Source organism: Hipposideros armiger, unplaced genomic scaffold, assembly GCF_001890085.2.
Source record: "Hipposideros armiger isolate ML-2016 unplaced genomic scaffold, ASM189008v1 scaffold_578, whole genome shotgun sequence".
NCBI classification, from domain to species: Eukaryota; Metazoa; Chordata; class Mammalia; order Chiroptera; family Hipposideridae; genus Hipposideros; species Hipposideros armiger.
This window is the reverse complement of record NW_017731928.1, coordinates 632161-658201: the sequence shown is the minus strand read 5'-3', so window position 1 is coordinate 658201 and position 26041 is coordinate 632161. Positions and strand designations below refer to the sequence as shown.

The 26041-nt window shown below is 46.3% G+C and overlaps 1 protein-coding gene and 1 pseudogene across 6 annotated transcripts in view; both read right to left on the bottom strand.

Annotated features, from left to right (window-relative positions):
• Positions 1-26041, bottom strand: part of PRICKLE2 (prickle planar cell polarity protein 2) — a 349626-nt gene that overhangs the window by 34285 nt on the left and 289300 nt on the right. For all 6 annotated transcript variants that reach the window (XM_019624096.1, XM_019624097.1, XM_019624098.1 and 3 more), the window contains 5 exons: positions 20469-20582; positions 17479-17616; positions 14483-14686; positions 12333-12519; positions 6337-7209 (listed from right to left, as the gene is read on the bottom strand). In XM_019624096.1, the coding sequence (XP_019479641.1) occupies positions 6337-7209; positions 12333-12519; positions 14483-14686; positions 17479-17616; positions 20469-20582 (1516 nt within the window). The remainder of the gene's footprint in view (positions 1-6336; positions 7210-12332; positions 12520-14482; positions 14687-17478; positions 17617-20468; positions 20583-26041) is intronic.
• LOC109371527 (ribonuclease UK114 pseudogene) overlaps positions 24545-26041 on the bottom strand; it is a 24406-nt pseudogene continuing 22909 nt past the window's right edge.

Below are 26041 nucleotides of genomic sequence, written 5' to 3'. Positions count from 1 at the left end.
GTAAAGTGAGCTATTCCAGTTGTTTCAGATCCCTACACTGCTGTTTCCACATTCTTTTCCAGCTTCCAGCAACGCTGAGAAATTTCCCCAGTCCCCCTCAGCAATCAGTAAGTCTCGGTGTTGCACAACCAAGTTTCCCTTGTCAAGGTGTGTAGGTGATGCGTGTTGAAGGTGTGGACATGCCACAACAATGCAACACTGATCAAAGCCGGCAGGAGGCCCTTTCCCAGTTCTGTTCCTGCTGCGTCTGCATACCCAGGGCACTGACATGCACACTTTCTGCTGATGCTGGCCTGGGTCAAAAAATCACAGAGTAGGCAAACTTTTATCCACTTCTGTTTTCAAATCGATCCTCTTGGGTCTCCCAGAACCCTTCTCCCAGGGGCCCTGTAAACCTCTGCCATTTTCCTCTCCTAAGTCACCATCATCCTCTTATTTCAGTCTTTGTTTTCACCTTGGGTGCTGCCATCTTCATCTCTTTCCTGAGCTTCACTGTCTTGGATTGCCTCCTAATGGAGCTCCCTGCCTCAGGACTTGCCCTCTTCCAACCAATTCCTCACACAGCTGCTGGAACCATCTTTTCAAAATGCAAATCTAATCATGTTACGTCCCCTCCCTGCATGGCCTGCAACTTCCAAGAGCTTTCCATTATCCTTAGTGGAAAGGCCCAAATGCTTCAAATATCCTAAACGCCTCTGCACCATCTAACCCTTGCCTTCCTTGCCTGCTCTCTGTGCTTCACCCAGCCAGCGGGCCTTTTTTTAGTTCTTCATGCTTGCCATACATTCCTACCACAGGACCTTTGCACGTGCTGCTCTTGTCTGGAATATGCCTTCTATTCTCCATTAAGCATCACTTTTTCAAGGTACTATCTCTGACCTCCCTGACTCGGCCATATCCCTCTTTGTGTACCCTCCTAGCCCCACATTTACCACAGATACAATTTTATATTGTACAATTAGATTGTTACTATATTAAACTTCATTGGACTGTGAAGTGCAGAAGGGCAAGGCCCATGTCCTCTTTGGCTCAGCATTGCATCCCCAGCACCTTGCACAGGCCGTGGCACCTACTAATGGTAATAACAGCTAATATTAATTGAGCACTTATAAGGTATTAAGCACTGTCCCAAATTCCTTATAGGAATTAACTCATTTAATTCCCACAACAACCCTACAAGTCACTGTTGTCATTCCATTTCAAAGACGAGGACACTGAGGCACAGAATTGATAAGCCAGTTGCCCAAGGTTACATAGGAATTAAACTACAAGGTCCAGTGTCCAACTCTGGCAGGCTGGTGTGCAGCTGCACTCTCATTCTGCTGTAACTCACAGGGTAAGTGCTCCAGTCACATTTGCTGAATGAATGAACGAGCGAACAGAAACCATCTTTCCCTTCCCTTACTCCCATCCACACCTGCACTCCCTTCTCACAGGTGCCAGCTCTCGCTGACCCACCTACTCCATACAGAAACTGGCTGGTCCTCGAGGAGGAGCTGTATTCCCAGCCTCATCAATCCACACAGGGCCCTTCTCCAGGGACCAGCTGACAGTCTCCAGCTGTCCTGTGGTGTGGCCTCTGCTGCAGCAGCAGGTCCCAATTCCAGCTCTACTCTGCACCTGGCTCCAGTGTGTGACCTGAACCCTGACCCTAACTTGCACTACAGCCTTAGTCTTCTCTCCATTGGTGCCTGCTGCCTGGGAAGCAACCCCGGGACAGCTGTACTTGTCTCCTGTGTCTTTCCTGCCTTTGACCTGGCTACATCGTCTCGGGATGCCAGCTTTGCCTCCTGCCATTCAGCTCTCATTTGACACGTGTGCACTCAGCTTCTCACTAGCCCTGCCAGCACTGTACTGACATAACCACCACCTGGCTGCACAGGAAAAGGACTCCTTGTCCCTTCAGATAGTCACGATGCAAATCTCCTGACTGATCTCCACCCTTCTGAGGATGCACCAGAGAGGTCAGGAGCAGGGGCCCTGTAGGCTTCCACACCTCGCTCAGGTCCTGCTGTCAGTGGTGACTGTGGGGAGGTCACAACCCTATGAACTTTAGTGTACTCATCTGTAAAATGGGTACAATAATCAGACTTATCTCACAGGGTTATTGTGTTTAAAGTGATGTAATATGTGACATTATTAGCATGGCAGGTCACAGTCAGTGGTCTATTATGATTATTGTCAGTTATTCCCATCACCCACACCTGCTATGGTACAGTGGTTAAGGGCATGAGCTCTGGACCGAGGATGCCCACGTTTAAATCCTGCTCCTCCACTTCCCAGCTGTGTGACCTCTCCGTGTCTCACTTATGTCACTTGTAAAGTGGGAATAACAACTCTATCTGCCTTGCAGGGATGTTGTAAGTTGGTTCACATAAAGTGCTCAGAATTATACCTAGTACATGATAAACACCCAATAGTATCAGCTATTGTCGATGTTGTTACTATTTCAAATACTGTGATCACCCAGTCTGCAAAATGCTTTAGACTTGTGTTTAGGGACTGGCAGGATGAAGAGCTTCTGCGAGGCTCTCCACAATAGTAAGTGGTGACTGCCCGCCTGACTCACTCTCTGTGAGCATAAGGGATGAACTGTATTTTCCAAGAAGAAACAGGACACTCCCAGTTCTAAGCAAATTGGGAAGTGCCACAGCCCAGATCGGAGGCTGGCAAGCCAGTGGGATGATCTGCTTTTCGGATCTGTTCTAAGGAAAAATGCTGCCCACAGAAAGCTCATGCTTGTGCCAGAGTCAACACTACAGGCGTATTCAATAAGATAACTATTGACCATGAGAGAAAAAAAGTCATTATCACCTAAGGATCAAAGTGTTCTGACTAAGTCTTTTGTGACACGTCCCTGTTACTCACAGATCAGGGTTCTAGGATTTAAAGACACACAGACAGTTCAGAACGCTGCCTTCTCAAAAGATGACTGAATTTTCTAGCAAAATGCAAATGCAACGGTGAGAGTCGGCAGCAAAAAAGACCAACTTCCCAAGTCTAGTCAATACCACGTCCTTGGTGTAGGCTGTTTGTGTGCTGCATAGGATGTGAAAGTCTATTTATTTAGGGTCTGTTCTAGTGACAAATGATGATACAAATGCTTTGACTATTAGCTACAATCTTTCTTCCACACTGTTGTGTCTGACAGATCCATGGAAACATAGAAGCATAAAATGGATTTCTTTAGCTGCCTGTTTCTTATCCTGTTCTCATGCTGCTTAGGAAAAAGAGGAGCCCAGGGGAACATTTTCAAACCTAAAAATAAATGCAAACCTGCACAGCTGGTGGACGCTGGGAGATGTCAGTAGCTAAAACATTCCTAGAGGCACCAGTATGTTTGAAATAAGAGAGAAATAATAATAAAAAACGTCAGGTAATCATATAATGACCCTCTATAAGAGGGTCATATGTGTCACGAAGTATATTAACGAGTTTAAATACATTATCATTTAATTCTCTACAAAAACCCTACAAAGGATGTACTATTAGTCACCAAATCCCATAGATAAGGAAACGGAGCTTTACAGAAGTGACTTGTTCAGGGTCACACAGTTCCTACATGATAAAGGCTGGATTTGAACCCAGAAAGTGACGCCAGAATTGGCACTTCAAACCATTAATTTTTATATTGAGAATCTGAAAAACCAGTGTTCCCGTGAGAACATCCAAAAAGACTAATGATGGGGTTAAAATTGTGCCCAACCGAACAGCTCACGCACGTCATCTCTCCTCTCCAATAGAGTAGCTGCCAGCTACACTTGGCCGTTGAAATTTAAACTGATTTAAAATAAATGAAATTTAACATTCAGTTCATTGCTGTTGAGCAGTTAAAGTGTGGCTAGTGCAGCTGATGACCTGAAATTTTAATTTCATTTAACTTCCACTAATTCAAATTTCAATATAGATGCATGGCTGAGGCGACCATACTGGGCAGAGCTGCTCTGAGGAATTTCTCTCAGCTGTAACAGGCTTGGTTCAGGGATGCTTCCAAAGATCTCAGAGGCAGAGGGCCATGAGCTGCAGCAATGCCGAAGTGCTCTGTCCAAGCAGCCACGGAAAACCAAGGGGATAAAGTTCCGCCTCTTCCTTAGGATCAGAGACTGTCTGTTCTTCAAATGTACCCGTGTGGCCTTTCCAATATTCCCCAACTCCCAGATCTCCTCAACTCCTCATAAGTCGCCATGTGAGGACAATCAAAGCAGAACAGACAAAACCCAGGGCCAACTGTTCTCAGACAACACTTGCACCAGCGTCAGTAGGGAGCTGGTTAAAATGCAGGTTTCTGGGCCCTGCCTCTATATGGTCTGATGCTGGGGGGATGGGGCGGGGGACAGGAGAGGCTGGAGTCCATGTTTTAATCAAGCAGCCAATGATTCTAATGCAGGTGGTCTAGCTTTAAGAAACTGCTTCCGAGGCTGAATTACTTATTTATCTCCTGGCCTTTGAAACAATTATAGCACATAAATCTTTCCAGAATAGCACAACCTGGGCTGGAAGCCAGGCAGTCATCACTCTGCACTAATTGCTCACTTCTGTGACATTAGGCAAGGTGCTTAGTCACCAAGGCCTCATTTTTTTTTTTGTTTTTTCTATCTGAAACATGGGGGTAAGGATATCTGCCATTTGTCCTCTAGGACAAATGAGAACACAGATGTGAAAGCATTTGAGGGGGAGAAAAGCTAAAAACACACTGTATCCTGCAACTCAGAGACATGTTTTGCTCGTTAGCAGAGAGTTTAAATAGATTTCACATTTTAAAAAAGTCCACATTTTTAACTTCTCTGAGATAAGTGGAAGATCTGACAGGATGGGACTCATACCAGATTGGCAACCTGGTGTGATGAAGAGCATGGCTCTGGAGTCCATATGCACAGGTTCCCATTCCTGCTCCTCCTCCTAAAAGCTGGGTCAAGTCCTTCAGCCTCTCGGAGCTCCAGTTTCTTCAACTCTGAAATGAGGATTTTCACAGCCTATCTCTTTCATAGGGTTGTGATGATTTAATTATGTGAGTTAATATTTATAAAGTGCTTAGAACAATGTTTGGCACATAGTAAGAGCTGCATAACTGTTAGTCGAATAAATAAATATCCCGGCACGTGGCAACGAGCAGCTGGAGCTAAGCAATGGCTGCCCCCTGAGGTGGGACTGACATGTGCCAGTTTATCAGTCTCCACCCAGACACATCTGACAATGGGGTCCCTCCTCGGGGTCTTGCTCATAAGGGGCACATTCACTTAGTGCATCTTACAAGGACTTCTCAAGCTATCCATGGTGAAAGACCAGTTTTTCATTTCCAATCCGTTGTGGACTGAGGTGTGACCTTCCTGCACATGCTACATACAACTCAACCATGGGTTCTACAACATCCTCCCGGGTCTGTACCTGGGCCGATAAATGAGCCCACTGAACATGCCCTTGGATGTTGCAGCAAAGCCAAATTGCTCCAAGGGTTTATAAATGTTGTCATTTCAGTACTTATCTCGCTGCGGACTGCGACCAGCCCCGATCCTCAGACGACACTTTGCGCAGTGCCTTCTTAGAGATCATCTACATTAGGCTTCATGTGCAGAAAAACCAACGGGATAATCTGACCACAGAGGGCATATAACGGATTCATTCACTCTCCACCCCCCTCCGCCCCCGACTTCAGCCCTGTCCAGACTGCTTGCCTTCTCCTTCTCTATCCACATTTCTTTTGTCTCTATCTGCACATTAAAACCAGCTCCCTAATGAGACACTGGGATTCAGAACAGCCTTGGAGTTGTTGTGGATGCTCTGGTGTCCCTGGGAGCTCCAGGTTTTGTGACTACTGTCTCCAGCTCATAGCTGGCCCTTCTCCTGAATATTGCTTTGGCCAACAGGAGCTGCCTTGCCCGGTGCCCACATCCACAATCTCGTCCCTGAGCTGCTCTCCAGTGGCCCAAGCCAATGACTGGCTGACATGGTGGTACACAGCGTCAGCCCCTTTGTCTCAAGAGGGAACCAACTGTATGGTGCAACATCCTCCAGAGCCCCCTGTGGGGTCGGGCTGAAGCTGGACTCAGGTCCAGACATCATCCTTCGCTTGGTTCCTCCCCCTGCCCTGCCCAGTTTCTCTCCCTCTCCCTCCCTGGAAGCACCCCTAACACGTCACAGGCATCTTAATCTCTGCCTCAGGCTCTACTTATAGGGAATCCGATCAAAGACAGAAGCCATCTGTAACCTGGGTTCACCTTCTCTAATGACCTGTTGGAGGAGGGCACACGGCAGGAACAACACTAAAATCTGAAGACCGGCACCAGGTCACCCGGAAGTCATCCTCTGCTTTCTGATTGCCAGGTGAACAGAACCTACCTGTCGCATTAGACAGGGCCAGCGATTCCATGGAGCCTCGAGGGGTCTGCTCTGTGGGTGTCATGTCCTCAGTGTATTTCAGAGAGCTGATTGGATGACGGGTCCGACACTGCTGAGTGGATATGCCCCCTTCCTCCTCCTCCTCCTCCTCATATTTGGGGACTTGGATGCTGCCTCGGGTTTCACTAAAGCTCTGACTGGACATGTCGCTGTAGCTCTCCTGGGACCTCAGCCTTCCAGGGTAGTAGTCCTCTCGGCATTCCTTGATGAAGCTGCCGCCGTGTCCCTTCATGGCCAGTGACGAGCTCCTTTTGGGGTTGCTGAAGTGCTTGGCCCACATGTCAGGCTGGGCCCCAGCCCCTTGCCCTCCCGGACTGTAGGAAGTTCTGATGTTGCACTGGCTGAGGAGCTGCAAAGGACTCTGGGACTGGTTCTGCTCCATCTTGTTCCCGTAATGGTAGGGCTCGTCCCGGCTCCTCCAAATGGGGTCCCGGTTGAGGCTGGGTGTCTGGCTGGATAGGCTGAGCAGGTCCATCTGCAGTGACAGGGGATCCACGTCGGCTGACAGCCGGTTGGAGCTCACCTGCAGCTGGCTGTGCTGGTTCAGCATGGGCTCTTCCGTCTTGCCCTTGTTCTTGCCGATTTTGGCGCTACGCCGGGACTCCTTGGCCCTGGCGTTCTGGAAGGCCGAATCGGATGAGTCCGAGCCATTGGGGTCCTCCCCAGCACTGCAGGCCCGGGAGCAGAATATCTGGCCCTGTTTTGGGAGGAATGGCCGTCCAAGGAGGGATTTCTTGCAGTGAGCACAACAGAAACAGGTCTCAGTGGCATGCCAGTGCTGGCCGTCATAGGTCATTTGGCCTTGGTCGATCCCTGGGGACCAAGAAGAGACATGGAAGAGGCTGATGAGCTGCTCAGAGTATTGCATTACAATTTGAGACATACCCGGGTGGGGCTCAGCGTTCCAGGTGCAGCAGGGAATAAAATGTCATTAAATCAACGATCAGGCCCCCACATAAATGGTATTCACGACCTACTGTGCGAGCCCCTTGGTTCTTCTGGTCAGCTCCTCCTTAACTCATCACTCTGACTGCAGAGAAACTACATCAAAATGACCTGTCCCTAGATCCTTCTGCCTGGGACACATTCCTCCAGACAAATCGCAATAATGACACTGACGTATAATAAAGCACTTCCTTAAATGCTTTGCATATATGTATACTCGTTTAACCCCTCCATTGTATGACTGTATGAGGTAGGTTTCTATTATTTCCATTTTTCAGATGAGAAAACAGAGGCACAAGAGGTTAAGTAACTTGCCTAACGTAAAACAGCCAGGAATCATAAGGTGAGATCTGTGCCCAGGAAGTCTGGCTCCTCACTGTGACATTGGCATTGTCTTGTTCACTCTGCTTAGGGGTCTGCTCCAATGCCAACTCCTTGGAGCAGTCTTCCTGTCCTCACTGCTAACACATTCTCCACCCATGCCTGCTGTATTTTTCTTCGTAGCACTAACACCTCTTGACATTGCACCACTACATATGTGCATCTGCTTACTGGTTCCCTCTCCCACTAAAAGGGAAGCTCTTTTAGTGAGGACAGGGCCATCGAGTTTCTTTGATACCTCCAGGAACATGGCCTGGCGCATCACAGGGGCTTTTCATATGTTGGATGGATGGATGAACCGAATCCCGTCACCAGCATATGCCATTCCAAAGGGTAATAACTAGCAGCTCAGTGGCAAAGAAAAAAGTTAGATTTCAGCACTTGGTAAGGAAAAAGTTGGGTGTGGTTTGTCAACTACGTCTCTCCTCCATAAGCATCCATACCTTTTGCTTGACTTCATCAGGAAAGGAAGAAACATATTTCCTCGCCATCCCAGGGCTGTGCCTAGTTGACTTATTCTTGTTACACCTATGTACAGAAGCCTCCCACAGTGCCTGCTGTTCTTGCTTCTCAGCATCTCTTCTGCCCTATTCTAGTTATAGGACTTAATCTCCCCATGGGCCATCATCTCCTTGCTACCCTTGGGCCATGAGCTTTGGGTGGGACTAAAGTCTCTCCTGGACCCAGCACTTTCCAGTAAAAAAAATGGTAACTCTCAGACTAGTGATTGGTTCAGGGGTGGGCACATGACCTGCACCAGGCCAATGGGAGTGTCACCTGGGATTACTGTTAAAACAGTGACACAGGGAGGTTTTCTTTGACAGCAGTTGCTAAACTGGCAGAATGGAAGCCATCCATCCTGTGGGGAGAGCCTGCTGAGATGCAGTCCCAGAAATGACTATGGAGTGGAAGAGAACCTTTGCAAGACTCCTGATATCTGATGATAAAAATCTTTCCAGAAAGGTACTAATCTGAACCTTCACCTTTAGCTGCTGAGAACGCTGAGCCGGGACTTTCCAGGAATAACATCTAGAGAATTGTCTAGAGAGGTGGTGAACAAAAAACTGAGATAAAGAGAGAAGGGCAAGAACAAAAGGCAAAGAGCAGACAGCCTCTCCTGACCCTCTCTGTCCTCTCCCTGACTTCCCTGTATGTCCCTAGAGACCAGGGAGAAAGAGGCACAAGGCAGATTCCTCTCTTAGTAGCTCCTCCCCAAAAGGGTCTCTGTTTATTTAGGCGTCCGGCCCTAGGGACTCTTAGGCGAGTTTTAGAGGGACAGGGGCAACCATAAGGGCCCCCAAGGCGAGCGGGACACTGAATCCACTGCCTTTGGTCACAGCATTCCCAGGTGTGAGAACTGGCTGGGGCAGGGTTGCAGCAGCTGACCCAGAGCTGGGGCTCCATCCACACTTCTTCCCCAGGGTCCTGGGAGGACACAGGGCCAGGCAGCAGAGGGAGGCGGAACTCTCTAGTAGTTAAGAGTGAGGCTTCAGGACTCAGGAAAACGCAGGTTCAAATCCCGGCCCCCTGCCAGTCCATCTGGTTGTGAAGATGATGCAACCCATCAGCTTGGGTTCGAATCCTGGTTCTGCTGCTGTCTGGCTGTTTGACCTTAGGCAAGTGGCTCCACCTCTCTGTTCCTGGGTCTCTTTCCCAATAAAACAGGGATAATAACAGTACTTACTTCATAGAGTTGTTGTGAGGATTAACTGAGTTAATATGCAGAGAGTGCTTAAACCTGTGACTGCTAACTGTTCTGACTGCTCTTCTTCTTGTATTTTTATTAGGTGTTAATGCCTGTCTCCCTCCTTTCTTTGAGAACCACTCCCTGGATGCAGGCCAAAAGAGAACTGAGTCTGGCTTGGCCTTCCCTCCTCTCTCCCATCTCCCTTCTCTTCCAGGGAGCTTGTGCTGGTGACCCAGCTGCCCTGGGTCCTTGCTGAGAGCTCGCACTCAGCACGGCATCAGAGCAGCTGCAACTTTCCCATTCCCCGTCAGAGGTACACAGGAAGTCCAGTTCCTCTGGCCTGTCCTCTACCAGCTGCTTCTCCGTGCTTCTGCAAGGAAACACGCTCAGATATGGCAGCAGGGGCCTGGTTTTGGGGATGGGGGTGGGGGCCTCACAGAAGGCTGCGCCATTGAGGGGAGAGGGGCGGGGGAGGTGTGTTACAAAGCAGCCCAGCAGGCGGTGGAACGTGGTCCCTGATAAACATCAGCGATGTCAGATGGTGTCTGAACTGCTCCTGAACTCTAAACATCTGGAAAAGGGCTCTGCGGGTCCACATCTAAGCGCTCCCTTTTTATTCCCTCTCTAAGCCCTTTAAGCACTGCTCTGAGGGCGTATGTGTCTACTGATGCTAGAGCCTTGGTCTGTTTATAGGACTGTTTGCTGTGCGCAGGCAAAAGTACCGTTGCCCTAGCAACGGCTGCCTGATGCAGGGTCGGCTCTGAGCAGCTATATAAATATGGCATATTTGTATAATATAGTCAGAGTAAAGCATCCAGAGACTGTGGTATGCATGATACACAGAACATATCCTTCCTTTCACTGTCGCAGGAAAATTACGTTTTACAGAAAAGTGGATTTAGGGGAAAAAAATCGGCGACAGCATTTTAACTGCAGCAGCGATAGTACTGCAGACCACAGAGGTCTCCTTTTCTGGTAAAACACTGATGCTTTTTTGTGGATTTAAGAGGGAAGGAGAGGGAATGCCAATCCACATCTCAAATAGCTAAAAGAAGCAAGAAATAGAAGAAAACAGAGGGGCCTTCTGAGGGGTACATGCTGTGGTGACAGGGAGGTTTTCTCCCATGTCACTGAGGGAAAATTCTAAGTGGCAGTTTCTGGAGAGGCTTTGAAGGCTAGTGGAAAGGAGCAGAAGAAACAGAAACACTAATGAGAAGGGGGGATAGTTGCTGTGGGCTTTCTGTACACTCAGTCCTCTCATCCAGGCAAGCGCCACTTGCAGACCTAGAATCCAGGGAGCAATGCCGGGCATTGCTTACCTAAGTCACACCATCTCCCTGATGGGTCCCACTCCCTGCCGTTCCTCAAATGACGAACCACCTGTGCAAATCAAGCTCCCCATATCCTAACTCGTACCAGAAAAGGAAGTTTATCTGTTTGATCGCTTTGACCTTGTGAGCAATGAAAGCTGTTGGATTCTTGGTTGAGGCATCGGGCTGTGAGAGAGTAAGGTTTTTAGGGGTTTTAGGAAAGGGAATTTGTGCATCACTCTAGACCACAGAAAAGAATGCTGCTGGAAAGAGTCAGCACAGCAGTGCTCAGCCCTGGGCCTGGCAGGGGCTTAGCTTGGAAAGGCCTCACGGAAGCAGACTTGAGTCTGCGGGACGGACAGCCCAACAACAAAGAATCACTTTGCTGAGCACACAGTAGGTGCCTTGTCCACAAAGCTGTAATTTTTATCACCACACAAAATCCTTCAAATTACTAGCTAATTTTTCATTTGATTACATCACTTCTGATGAACTAGGGAAACAAAGCTACTTTGTGTTCTCGATAAAATCTTTTAAGTGGGGCAAAATGGGCTCCCAGTCTATCTCCACATCTCCCCATTCACGGTAGGTAAGAAGTTGGCAGATGCTGGGTAGATTTGGAATCACACAAGCCACAGGAAGATCAGGCTGGCTGCTGGGCTCGCAGACAATCATCCACTGCCAACGTTTTTATTTTTTTAAGGGTGGCTCATTCTCAAGGTGCCAGAACAGGCAAGTTGAACGAAGAAACCACAGATGCAGCAAGATCTGGAACAGCACTGCAGGGCTGAACAAACTGGTTACTATTTGCAAAGGGCAAATGATTTTCACCATTTCAGATCTGCCACTTATTTGGGGAGTTTGTAGCTTATGAGCTATTTGAGATTCCTTGCTTTGTATTTGGCTGGGTCAGCTTTTGCTGACTATTTTTTTTTTTTTTTTAAGATATGCTTGCCAGAAGCCATTTGGTTTTCTTGACTTTTCCTTCCTACCAAGAGAAATGCTTTGGTTCCTCCCTCCGATGACCCATGAATTTTTCCAAGGAGGCAGTGGAAGACATCTGTTTGTATTTTCCCTCATATTTTCCTTCTGAGACCTCTCGCCCTTCCCTTGGTGGAGGGGCTGTACATCATATAGCCCCACCTAGGCGGTCGGCCTATGACTCAGGCAGACCAATTAAAATCCCCTATTCTCTTGTTTTCAGGGCAGAACATATGACCAAGCCAGAGCCTATGGGATTCCTATATGGAGGACCTGACTTTGTGTGTGTGTGTGTGTGTGTGTGTGTGTGTGTGTGTGTGTGGTGGTAGTGGCGGGGGGTGGGAGGAGGTTGGGTCATCTTGGCCATCATGTGAAGGTACCTTGTTTCCAAGTGATGCCAACAGGAGGCGAGCTGAGCTGAGATACAGAGGGAAACAAACAGACTCTGTTTGAACCCTTGATCCGGCCCTACCTGACGAGCATCTCCTGGCATTTCTAGTAGTGTGAGCTGATTTTCGCTTTTCCACTTAAGCTAGTATGAGTTGGGTTTCTGTCACTTGCAACCAAAGGGATTCTAACACAGTGGAGACCAGTCACATTCGGACCAAGCTCAGTACCAAGCGTTGCCTCACCTATGTGTTGGGCACAGGTGTCACAATATTCAGCATACAAGGACTCGAAGCAGTGGCAACAGTAGGGCCTTCCCTCCTTCATGATGTAGCGCTGGCCACCCAGCACCGTCTCGCACTCAAAGCAGCAAAAGTGTTTCATGTGCCAGTGCCGCCCCTCAGCTTCAGTGCATTCGTCTGCGAAGATGATCTGGAGATGGGGAAGCCAGAGGACCAGTGGTTAGGACCCAGCCATGGGAACGCACTTTAAAGTAAGAATGCTATGGGGGCCCCAAGCTAGCAGGGTAGGAAAACAGGTCCCGCCCACACATTATTAACAACCTACATGTATATGTTTCTTCTACACCTACATCAGCTCCCACATTTTGATTGGCTTAAAGTACAATTACACATGGTTTCTAGCCTTGCCAGCGATTAATTTACCACACTTTGATACAAGAAAGAACGTTCTACCCTGAAGAATATGAAGCAGGGCCAAAAGCTGACAGCTCATGGGCATGTTGAATATACATATCTGTTTTATTTGGCCTGCACGCCATATTGATAAAATAGGAAGTGTCTCATAAACACCTGGAATCCTGGTTTCTCTTGAATATACAATATTTGGCAATACTCGGTGTACCTTCCTTCATGGCGACAGTGGCTAGAGCTGGGCAGAGGCTGCTGCTTTCAGCTGAGTGGCGAGTCCTTTAGTTTCATCATACTCCTCACTATTCACTGTTGCCTTAAAATGAGGCAACTTCATTTGCAATATCTGCTAGCCCTCAGAAGCATTTGTGTTCTGACCTCTAATATAGAGTTTTTAAAATTTCAAAGCACAGATTTAAAAGCTTACTACAAACTAGTCATCAAGGCAGTGTGATACTGGTATAAGGACAGACACTCGTAGATCAACAGAATTGAAATATGGACTAAACCCAAACATTTAGGGCCAACTGATTATCAACAAGGATGCCAAGGACATTCAATAGGGGAAAGTCTCTTCAACAAATAGGGCTGCGACAACTGGGTAACCACATGGAAATGAATGAATCTGAACCCCTGTCTCATACCATACACTAAAGTGAACTCAAAGGGGATTGAAGACCTAAAGAGACAAAAAACTATAAAATGCTTGGAAGAAAACACAGGTGTAATTTTCATGACCTTGGATGAGGCCATGATTTCTTAGATATGAAACTAAAAGAGTAAGCAATAAAATAAAAATAAATTGGACTTTATCCAAGTTAAAAACTTGTGTGCTTCAAAGGACATCAAGAAAATGAAACTACAACCACAGAATGGGAGAAAATACCTGCAAATCATGTACTTGATAAGGAAGTACTACCCAGAATATATAAATAATACTTATAATTCCACAATGAAAAGAAAAACTGCCCAATTGAAAAAAATGGGCCAAGGATTTAAGTAGGCATTTCTCTAAAAAAGATGTACAAATAACCAATAGAAACATGAAAAGATGTTCAACATGGGGCAGCCAGTTAGCTCAGGTGGTTAGAGCGCAGTGCTCATAACACCAAGCTTGCTGGTTCGATCCCCACATGGGCCACTGAGCTGCACCCTCCACAACTAGATTGAAACAGCTATTTGACCTGGAGCTGATGGGTCCTGGAAAACCATGCTGTTCCCCAATTAAAAAAAGAAAAAAATGCTCAGCATGATTAGCCAATTGGGATATGCAAATCAAAACCACAATGTGATATCACTTCACACGCACTAAGATGACTACAATGAAAAAGACAATAAGTGTTGAGCAGAATGTGGAGGAACTGGAACCCTCATTCACTGATCGTGGGAACATAAAATGGTACAGCTGTTCTGGAAGAAAGTTTGGGTTTCAGGCTGAAATCAAAAGCTGCACCATTCCTTTTTTTTTTTGTAAGAGTTATGAACTGGGAATCTCCTCAGCCATTGAAACCAACTGCCTTTACACCTGGATGACCATGAGATTGTCACATTCAGTAAAATGGGCCACCATCCCTGATATGCTAGCAACCAGAGATAGGTGGTGCTCCTCTCTTGAAAGGATTACTGTAAGAAGGTGCAATGGCCTATGGTTTTCTGCTGTATGGGAAGCCACAGGACAACGTGTTGGTTATGGGGCACAAGAGGGTCACGGGCAGGGCTATGAGCCCCCTGGAGTGTGAACTGACCTCGTCACAGGCTGCACAGCGTGGCTTGAGGCACTCGGCGTGATGCCTCCCGCAGTATATCTTCCCATCTTGGTAAAAATAGATCAAATCCACCAGGAGCTCGTTGCAGACAGTGCATATGAAGCAAGGCGGGTGCCAGCAAACGCCGTGGCCAGCACGCGATGCAAACACAGCGATGTCCCCACCATTAATCTGCCCTCCACACTGTGAGGCAAATAGAAACGTCAGTGTGAACACCGGCTCCCGTCTCTCAGTGCCACGCATCAGGGACAAACCACTACCCCCATCACATAGCTGGTTATTGAGCACTTTTTACCAACTAGTCCTGTGCTACCTGCTTTTACACATGTGCCCTTCCCATACTCTCCTTTCCTGGAGCCTACAAGTAAGTTCAAGATAAAGTAACTGAGAATACACGGGATCACAGAGGTGGGAAAGAAAGAAAAGCTCTTGCAGACAGGAGGCACACTTCACAGAGTGGTCTCATTATCTTTTAGATCCTCCAAACTCCATCCAGAGACACCAGAAGGAGTGGGCTGTGGGGGCTGGGAGGTGGGAAGGGGCTGGGAAGATGGTAAGGGAGTGGGTTCATAAACGTATATGCCTACCTTGAACTATTTCTCTAAAAGCCTTTCAGCCATGCTTTTAGCCTGCTTCCTCTAACATCTTTTTACACAGTCTTGATTAAAAAGCCACCACTTCTAAGACCAGACTCCAGAAAGGGCTTCTTCCCTCTCCCTTCCTTATTTTCCCACTCATGCTCCAAAGTTCCTTCCCCTATCGAGAAGGGCACAAGGCAGAATCCATGGTTACGGTGGGGGTTGGGTTAAATCAATATGGTCTGAGGGTCTTTGAGGGAGGAATAAAGTGTGAGGCAGTGGGTCCAGGGGAAGGCTCTCTGCTGACCACGGCATTGGTCATGAGGTTCACAGCCTGAGGGTCTAGTACTAAGGCCCCACAGGATGTCCATGGTATAGGGAAGGGCTGAGCTTTGGGAACAGTGTCCGAAGAGTAGAAAAGCTACTTCCAAACCTTCCCTATACCATGGACATCATATAGGATGAAATGCTTCAGAAATGAAGCAAAGATCTCATGGAGCAGTCCCTGGGAGCTCATTCATGTGAGTGAGCAGACAAAAGAAAGACATTATATTAGAAAAAGTACTACCCCTGCCTTTCATAGCATTAGCAGAAATGTACTATGCATACTGTTAAAAGATAAATTTTAAAACATTAAAATTTTCAAGAGTTTATTTGAGCAGATACTGATTCGAACTGGGCAGCACCAGACTGAAGGTGGTTGGGAGCACTCCACTGATGAGCTGGGGAGAGGTTCTTATAGGGAAGAAGGGGAAGCAAAGCAAGGAAGCTATTTGACTGGCTATAGCTTCAGTGGTTGCCTTATTTGGGAAAGCCTAGTTGGCTGTTTGCGATTGGTTATTATGTTTTGTTTTCTCAGATTCTAGTACATCAACTTTGGCTTAGGTTTTGGTTTGTAGGCTCCCAAGACATTAGAGCCACCTCAGTGTAATAATAGCCTTTTTATTTAATTACTGCAACAACACAGAATGCCATTTAACCCTCACCTTAGTTTATGACATAGACATTTGTTATTCCCATTTTGCAGATGACAAAACTGAGGAAAAGTAACATGGTCAAGGTCATTTGGGAAAAACATGAGCCAAACTTATGTCTTTCTGCCTTCATGCTCTTGTCACTATTCTGTACTACTTTTGACATCTGCCTAAGAAATACAGCCCAACTTCCTTTTTCCTTCGGTAAATCTAGCCGGGCTGGTTCCAGGAGTGGCAGAGGTTCTGAACGGAGCACACCGAATCTCCATCTAACCACCAACCACTTGCATCTTAAGGGTGGGTCTCAGGGATGAAGACCCCACTGTCAAATCTCTTTGACTCCCCTATTAAGTAGCATCTCCATGTCATTCACTTGAACCTTCTCACCCTATCCCTCTGAAATCTCAAAAAAAAAAAAATAAAGCCCCCAAATGGCATCCACTGCTCTAAGGTACCCTCTCACTTTCTCTTCACTGATCCAGCTAATTTATCTTCAGCACTTGAATGGGTCACTTAGAGCTGAAGGAGGTAGATGGGGCCGGACAAGCAGCAGCAGAGCTGAGAGGAGGGTGGAAAGTGATAATCAGCACTGGCAGGCTTTTGGCAGCTGAGAGGAGGGGCGAGGTGAACCCAGGCAGGCGGGACTCCCACCCTGCTTTCCTTAAGATGCTCCTCCACCCTGTCCTGAGCACTATACAGGAGAGTAGGAGAAAAATGAATCCAGACTAGTCAATTGAGTGAGGTGCTCGGGAGAATGCAGGGGGCTTCATGGACTCTGCTAAAGAGCCCTCAAGCTGAGGAGGCGATCGGTTACCGCCCCTTTAAGTGGCCCTGTCCTGGGATGAAGAGGCTGACCCAGGGTCCAGGCAAATTCCATCTTGTCATTCCTCTCCTCACATCCTTCCAGTGGCTTATATAACTTTCCAGGATCTGGCCTCTGCTAAGTCTTTTCTCTCACTCCTGCCCTGCCACACTGGCCAACTCACAGTTCCTGAAACACAATAGAAATAACTGCTCCTGCCTCAGGGGCTTTGAGCTGGCTGTTCCCTCCGCCCTCCCCTCACACCCAAGGTCTGCATCATTCGTGATTCACTCTCTCAGCTCTTGCCCGCCTTTGCTCAGAAGCCATCTTCTAAGTGGGGCTTTCCAGGTCACTTGACGAACACTTCAACCTCCCCAGCACTTCTATCCGTCTTCCCTGCTGTATTTTTTTCTGTATGTTATTTACTTATGTTATTGTCTGACTTTCCCCCCTAGAACGGAACTCCTTACGAGGGCAAAATCAAGCCTTTACATTTCTCTTCGATACTGCATCCCCCCGGCCCAGAATATAGCTTGGCACGAAGGAGACACTCAGAGACTAACTGTGGCGTGAATGACTGGGTGAAAGCGCCCCTCTTCACTTCTCAGCGTCCACGCTCACCTGTTCACAAATAGCTCCGGTCATTGTGACTGGGAAGGGCCTGACGTTCCCTCGGCCCAGGTTTTCACGTTTCCTCTGGTTGCTGAAGAGCTTCAGCTCCCTCTTTTCTTCCTCATCCAGGGAATTGCAGTATCGGACCTGAACACAGAGAATGGCGTGGAAGAGGTCACTGTCACTTTTAGGATTGCTGGAGCTCACGCCTTCGAGTTTTCTCGTTAAACACACTCCCGTTTGGTTTTACAGTCCTGGCCTGTACTTTACCACCACCAGGCTTGGGGCCATTTCAAATGAGTCTCTACCCAAGACTGCTGACAGACACAAGAGCTTACTAAATGCTCCAAAGTCTGGAGCCCAAGTCCTGGCAGGATCCAGGTTCTGCACCTCTTCCTCATCCTCACTGCCTCACTCTGCTCACCACGCCAAGATCCAGATCACCCAGGACAGCTAGGGGGCTAGGCGACTTCTGGGAATTTCTCCTCCTTTCGTATTGATTTGGGTCTTCAGACTGATTGGGGGGTTCCTGATACTTTCATGTCCATGTGCCAGTGTAAATGGTCCTGGACACCAATGGGTGGCTCCAGGCTCGGAAGCCAGAACCACCGTCAGTGTGCTCACAGCTTCTCTCCTCCCATCTTGTTTTTGGGAAAACGGGGAACCAAAGGCCTGAGTCTGGTTCAAAGGTATCAGTGTTGCTTCATGGGAGTGCCTGCATAATTATCTGCGTGCAGGTGGCAAAGAGCTGCCTGCTGGGCTTTGTTTAATGCATCAGCTTGCATGAGATACTTTCCTTCTTGTTAAACACAGAAACAGAATTAAGGGATGGACATTAATGAAATTCAAATCCAGTATTTACCATTCTCTCCCCTTACTCATGCACTCCTTGGGAATTTTGCCATAGATTTGAACGACTGTTTACTTAATACTGTTTTAAAACTGACTCACTTTTAAAAAAAAGTATACTGTAATTATAAATGAAAAAGCAGTATTACCTGCAAAAAACAGAAGGTGACCATAAAACTAAATAGAGTGAGAACAAAACCACATTGTTAGAGTCTAGCTGGCTACTTTTGCTTGTGGGAGACCCTAAAATGAAGATGCTTAATGCTACAACTTAAAAAGTGGAGACTAGTATGATTTGGAGAAGTGTGATATACCTACTAACACCAAACTCTAATTTCGCTCTTGAGTGTTCAACCACTCAATCACTACGAATGAAATACAATTTAAAAGAGAGTGATTCTTTCATTACAGGGTTCAATTTTATTTACTGCTATGTCCATGTGCCACCCAAAGTCATGTATTGGCCACACTTTGGGAAGCACGGTCCTAACACCACCTCTTGTTTTACTTTAGAGTAATCTGAGCATCAGAAAGGTTAACTGAGCTGCTCAGATGATTTGTAATCCAGATGGTTACAAGGAAACCTTTGAACTAGACTGCTGCATCCTAACTTGAAAACCAGTGCAGCTATAGATATCAAAATTGTCTCATGTGGGTGCAAAAGAGAATGAGGAAATATTTACTTTAGAATCACCCTTTATCCTTAAAAGGGCCACGCCAAATGGGCGAAACCTGCCCACTAGGTCACATGTAAGGGATTCTCACCAACAGGAAGAAGGATTTTTGAAAGGTCTCTCTTTCTGAAACCACAGTTAACCATAAACCATTAAAAGCAGAGAAGAGCAGATCACTTCCCTCGATCCAGTAAAAAGAGTTAACAAGAAAGGAAACCGCCTTCATGTGGATGCCCCGGGGAGAAGACAGCACTGACCTGAACAGCCCAGAATACATGGTTACACCACTGACATTTTATGGACATGCTTTTAAAGAAAGGCACACCCCTGCTGCTTGTCAAATCTGGCATTTTCACTTCCAAATTAGTTAACTGGGCATCAGGTTACAGTATTTGCTCTGGGCTTTAAAGAGAAAGCATCATTTATATATTTTTATGAAGTCTGAAATAAACAATAAGAAAGGGAATTGCGGCTCTCTTTCTAGGAGTTGCTTCAGTGTTTAAGCTTTTGTTCCACTTATTCAAACTTATTTTTGAGGTTCCTGATTTATCCTTTTTATTCAAATATGGGGAGGTAAAGACTAAAAAAAGCGCTCACTCATTTCCCCTGGGATCCAGCTTGTGGGTAGGGCAGTTGGTAGAAAGCTGGTGTTTAGTTTTCTAAAGGTGTCCCATCACCTTTCAATTTAAAATTATATTTTTGCTTAAAATGCAATCAGAGTTAAGTGGACAGTTCAAGTCTATGAGATTACTATTTTTAAGAACCAGATATTTAAAAGTTAATTTCTAGTTTACAAATCTAGCCCCCTCAAGCATGATGATCTTTTAAAAGCGTATTTACAAATTTCCCTTTACAACCAATCTGTCTTCAAAGAAATGCCTGCTTACTGTGCCCTGAGTCTGGGTTCAGAAGAAAGGGCAGCTTGCATGCCATGCTTTCAAGGGTATAAAGGATGACCTTCGCAAGTTGGACTTTAAATGACAAAAACACCGGTGTTCAGAGTTGCAAATCTGGACATGTAACTTCTACTACAGCATAACATGGAAAACATGCCATTCATTTACTATGAAATGATGCTGAAAATTCAAGAGAGTCACAAAGTTTTTGCAGCGTTTGAATTGTCCAAGGAATCTCAATCGTCTAACATGCTCAGGAAACTAGTGTCATACATTCTTCTTCAACTAAGAAAACCTGAACTTGAGCTTTTAAATTTTAGTGCTCCCTGGTTACCCCCAAATAGCAAGCAGTGCCAGGCACAGAGGTGAGTCCTCTGCATGGCATTCTGCTTTTCGGTAACACTCTCCAAAAGGCATCCAACAATTTCTTTTGGCTCTAATTGAGGAAGCTAAAACCTAAAATAAATTGCCAGAGTTTTCCTTTGGAGATCTCAGTGATCACTGCATTTTAATTGTGCAAAAGGTAACAATTCACAGGAGGTTCTAGGAAAAGTCGTCCTATGGTCCCTCTAGCCCTTACCTCATTGTCATGCGGTGGCAGCTGGTGTAATAGCTGCTTGATTCTCAGTTTTTCTCCCGGGCTGTTGACATAAGGAACTTTCTCTTCTGGGAGACAGCTATAGTATTGGTGAACCTGAAAGATGAAAAGCACGAAGGTAACTTGCCCATTCCCATTTCTGGGAGAAAAACTCCCGAAGCAGGACACAACCCACTTCTCACTGTCCCCACCAAGCATGGAACTCAAGAGCATGAGTTTCTCACTGCAAGCAGAGAAATCCATCCTTAAAGAAAGTGTCGAGCAAATCACTCATATCTTGGGGGTATTCCCTCTCTCTGCAAGGGAAAAATAAAGCCAGCCGACTTTCCTAGAAAAAGAGAAATTGGCAAACATGCGGGTGGACCCGGAGGGGTAGGGCTTTCTCCGCAGGCTCCCCCGAGAGCTGACTTTACCATTTTCTCTGCTCGTCTCCAGTATGTAACACGCCTTCTGAGCCAAAGGGATATGTCAGTGCCTGCCTTGGCGTCACCGGAGTCAAAGCCAGTTTTTGGCACCGAGCGAACTCCTGGGTCCCTCAGCCTCCACATTAAAAGCCCTCCAGGTTTTTGGCCCTTTCTAAGGACAGGCAGTAGCTCACATCTGTCAGAAAAAGAGTCGCTAAATCTGGGCTACAGAGCGTGTCATCAAAAATCGTCATTAATAAGAGTATTTCTGTATGTACTAGAATACTCCTGTTTACGACTGTTAGGATAGATTCTTGCACTTTCTAAGGCTCATTCAACCTTAACAACCAACTTCAGAAAGCTCCAACTATCTAATTTTGCCTGAGAAAAGAAAACACCATTCTACCATCCAACTGCATACAAAACGAGGGAAGAAAAACCTGACCAAAACAGAAGGTATGCTATTATACAGGAAAGTCAAAAAACAAAACAAAACCAAAACCACAAGATCAGATGACATCATGGAAAATACTTTTCTACTATCTCTGAGAAGCATCATGACCAGCTCTTGCGAAACAAGACATTCATTCAATAAAACAGAGACGAAAGACTTAGGGCTCTGAATTCATCCTACTCCTTGCACTCTACAAACAGGGTCTAATTCCTTCAGAGTTTAGGGAGCCTTGCATACGCACACATGTTTTGGGTATGCTGAGGTAAAGTTACAAAAGCTCTGTCTACTTTGATCTCCAGAAACTAAGTCATAACTGTTGGGGGAGGAGGGGGGAAGCTTTGCAATGATAAGGCCTTAAAAAATGTGAAAGCCATCTTTATTTTCATAACAAATTATCATAACCATTTACCACCATGTTCCTATCATCCTCTTAACCAAATCCCAAAGGCAACTGTAAACAGACTTCTTGTCCTAGACTAGCTGTCTTTTGGAGGGCAGGGCCTCTGCAATTGCTCCCTAGAGGCACCTGGCAGGGAGCCCCGTCCTGGGATGGGAAGGGAGGAAGGAACGGCTCCAGGTTTTGAGGGCCGCCCACAGGTTACCAGCCCTCTCCCAGAGAAGAAATACAAGCCCAGATCATGAGTTAGTTTGGGATTAGATGTTGGCGATGAGCCCATCAGAGACCAGCACACCATTTTGTACTCAGGAGAATCTGTGTACTATTTGCCTCCTCAGGGAAGCGCCAGGTATAAAGAAGCAGGCTCCGTGTCTGTGTCTTGGGGAACGGGCTTTGCCTCCCGAGTCAAAGAACTGCTGGAACAAAGGCCTTGTTGCAAACATTTTCACAAGTCCCACTATCAATATAGAACATTAGGGACAAATGCTAATCTGAAATGAATGACTGTGGATGCCTGCTAATAAACAGTCTAATCTGAGCTTGCCTGGCCCTCCTCTCAATCTCCTGTCCTTGCTCACACAGCCCTCTCTTCACTGCCCAGACCAGGTTATCCCTGGGAGCCCTTCTGACTAGTGCGTTGAGCCCTGCCCTCTGATACTGTCCATGGCTGACCCAGGTTGGAACCTTCCCTGCTCCCCGCGGCATGGCGGGGAGATGTGCAGCCCTAGTCCTGGCCCTGCCATGTCCCATCTCTGTGTTCCTCAGCACGTTACATGAACTGCTCAGAATCCTCATCAGAAGATCGTGGCCATTAAATGAGCATGTAGGCAAAGCATTTGCCTTTCAATAGCAATAAATAACATGACTGGATAGCAACACGTATATTATCCAGCTTGGTGTACCCCAAATGGGACAATCCAGGTGCTTTCTCCCATTGCAAAATGTAGGTCAACACTGGCAGCTTACAGAGTGAGACCAAACCCCAGGAGCCACCTCCCATCTTAGTCTAAGCAAGAAGGCTGCAAGGAATAAAATGCTATTTAAGCCAGTTTTATTTCAGAGAAAAAAATGGCAAAATATTAAAAACGTGTGGTGTTGTCTCAAGAAACCCAGCAGCATAGTAGGGTCTCATGAGGAAATGGAACCCGCCACTGGAAGGTGGTTGGTAAGCGATACTCATCCACCTAAGCCCAGCGTCCCCCTCTCTCTGCTCTCTGCTCTATTCTCTCTCTGCAGATCTGTTTCTTACCTTCTCAAAGCTTCAGGTTTCCCACAGCACTTGAGTTTACACAACCTTGGTTCCTAGACTGATGAGCTTTGCTCAATTCCAAATTCCCCAGAGAAGGACCCTGATTGCCCAGGTCCCCACCTGGAGATTAGATTAAAGAAGTTGCACATTATTTTAAGACTGGAAGATAAAGGAGTCCCAAACTTGACTCTAGAGATATTTAGGAGATAAATAAATATCTTGGTATGCTGAGGACTCTGGATTCTTAAGTCAACAGAGGCAGTGGCTACTCTTTGGGAACATAGTTCCAGCCTTCCTGGCTGGACATCTTGCGTTGCCTTTTCTAATTCAAGCCAATTGATCACCACCACTGAAAATGTATCCTTTCTACCTGTATTCCAATAATTCCTCAAATATAGAATGGGCTAAAATATTTCCTCACAAGGTAGCTAATAATTTGGTAGATGACTTAAAAAGTTACCTAGTTAATGAGATGCCATTATTAAAACAAATCAGCTAATTAACACCTACCAAACCACCCCCACGTTGTGCGGTATAGATGATCTGCCTTGCTCTGAGGAAAGTGAATGAGTTGGTCCTTACCACTTCCAGTCCTCCTCCAACCGGTTCAAGTTCAGGAGAAAAAGTCATTTCTCTCATGTTGGCTTCTGTGAGTTCACCTGGTATTTAGGATCTGGACTTTCCAAGCTCTTTATCAAGCAAAGGGGATTAGAAGATGGATGGGAATGAAGGAGAAACCACTCTCTTGAATTCCCAATCTGTCTCTGGCTGAACACGGCAATGCTTCATGCTTTATCCTCTGACATCCTCCATAATAAAACAACCGTACAGCCCAAAACAAACACCAGCGGAAATATTCAATGTACTTTGTGGCATTCCAAAAATTAAGTTGGGCACCACCACTGCAAACACTGAAGATTGCTCATTTTAGCCCAAACATGTTTCACTTACTCATTTTTACAAGTAAATAAGCAAATCCAATAGAATTTTGTCAATGATGATCATTACCAAGCTATTACCTGGTATTTTCTTTTTAAAATCTGCATGTCTATTTTATTTCCATTAGAAAAATAATAGCTACATAAAATTTTGGTCCACTTTTTTCTCCTTTACCTCCATCATTCAAACTTAAATCTTTAATTTTACTCCAGTAAAAGCAGAAGCATACATGTGACAAGAGAACTAAATATTTCACACCATTAAATTAAGTGGATTTAACTGAATTAGCTGTACTCTTTGTTATTTCTCAGGAATAGTAACTCATCTTTCCTGCGCCTTACTTCCCTTTACTTTTATTTATTTGAGTCACTATGCAATGCAATGCATGGCTCTTTTCTCACACCCAGGAATATGAGTGTGCATAAGTGTACTTTATAACATCAGTAACTGGATTCATCATCTCATCTTTAATTCACGTTGAATCCCCCTTATTATGTGGTATTTCCATAATACTTCAGATATTTTAGCCAGTCTAACTTCCCCACATCAATTATAAAAATTAAGATGTTCATTTAAAAACACCATTACTATCCAGATAAATAACACCAGGCCCACTTAGAGCAATGCTGTTGTGAGAAGGCCTCAGACAGTTACTGCTTCAATCTCAACACGGCTTCCTTCGGGCAAAGCAGCAAGCTGGTAAGCTGCTTTCGCAGAAAAATTACTCTTGCAATAATACTGTTTGTGGATTTCATTGACAGTATCGAAATCAGTTATGTCAGTCAGCAAAATAGCTGTTTTACCACATTAGTGAAGTCACAGCCTGCAGCTTCCAGAATTTCACCCGTGTTTGTAAGAGCTTGTTTAACTCTTCTGCCATCCCCCCGCCCCGGCACAAGCTGTCCACTGGAAATGTCCATGCCTAGCTGCCCGGAAATGTACATAGTCCTGTTGACCAGCACAGCTTGACTGTAGGGACCAGTGGGCCCTGGGGCTTCCGCAGAGCTGACCACCTTTCTGATCAAGGATGACGGAGCTGACCCTTTGCCTTTGAGGTCCCCCTGAGAGAACAACCCTGTATGCTATCCCTGCTCATGTTTCACTGGACTCCATTCCCTGGTATGTTGATCACTTTATTTTTCCTCTTGAGTTTACTGAGCGTATGTCTCCAAAAGCAGGTCTGTAGAATGTACTAGAAACGTTGCTCCCTTTAAACATTCCCAGGTAGAAGTGCCCTGGGATTCTGTCCTGGATGAAGCTGTCCTAGGTACATTTCCCGCGAACAAAAGCATTTGGAACATCATAAACTGGCTTATGAGAACGAAGCAGCTGAAGGCCTTTATTTAAGGTGTTACTCCCAGAGGGTAGGCTTGGCAATAACTTCAGTCTGCGTCAGCCGGCTTGCCAGAGCTTCAGTCAGTGCGCAAATACAGTCTGCAGAGCAAGGGCTCGCCAGTTTCAAAGACTGGGCTTGTTGGAAGGAACTTCGCTTTTGACGGCATTTCTGCCTGCAGGCAGATAGAAGACAGAGTCAATGACCCCTCATTGGAGAGAAAAGTGTGCTAATTTAAAAAAGTGGGCACAGTGCGCTATTTTGAGTGGTGGCTCTCAAACTTTAGCTTGCACCAGAACCACCTGGAAGGTTTGTTAAAACACACATTTCTACTTCAGTAAGCCTGGGGTAGGGCTGATAATTTTCATTTCTAATCACTTCTGAGGCGATCGCCCTGCTGTCCAGGGCCACACTGTGAGAGGTTCAGAGTTATACAAGTGTTCTCCCTCCACATCCAACCCGGGGGGCTGCCAGGCAAATGGTGGGATTCCTGTTTTCTCCAAGGCACCCAGTAAGCTCAGAGGAGTGGAAAGAATGTGTTCAGGGGGCTGGCCGGGTGGCTCAGTTGGTTAGAGCGCGAGCTCTGAGCAAAGGGTTGCCAGTTCGATTCCCACATGGGCCAGTGAGCTGTGCCTGAGCTGAGTTGCCGCTGAGCTGCCAATGGGCGGCCAGATGGCTCAGCTGGTGAGAGCATGTGCTCTTAACAACAAGGTTGCCGGTTCCTGCAGGGGAAGGTGGTCTTCCCCCACCCCGCCCGCCCCCCTCCCGCAACTAGATTG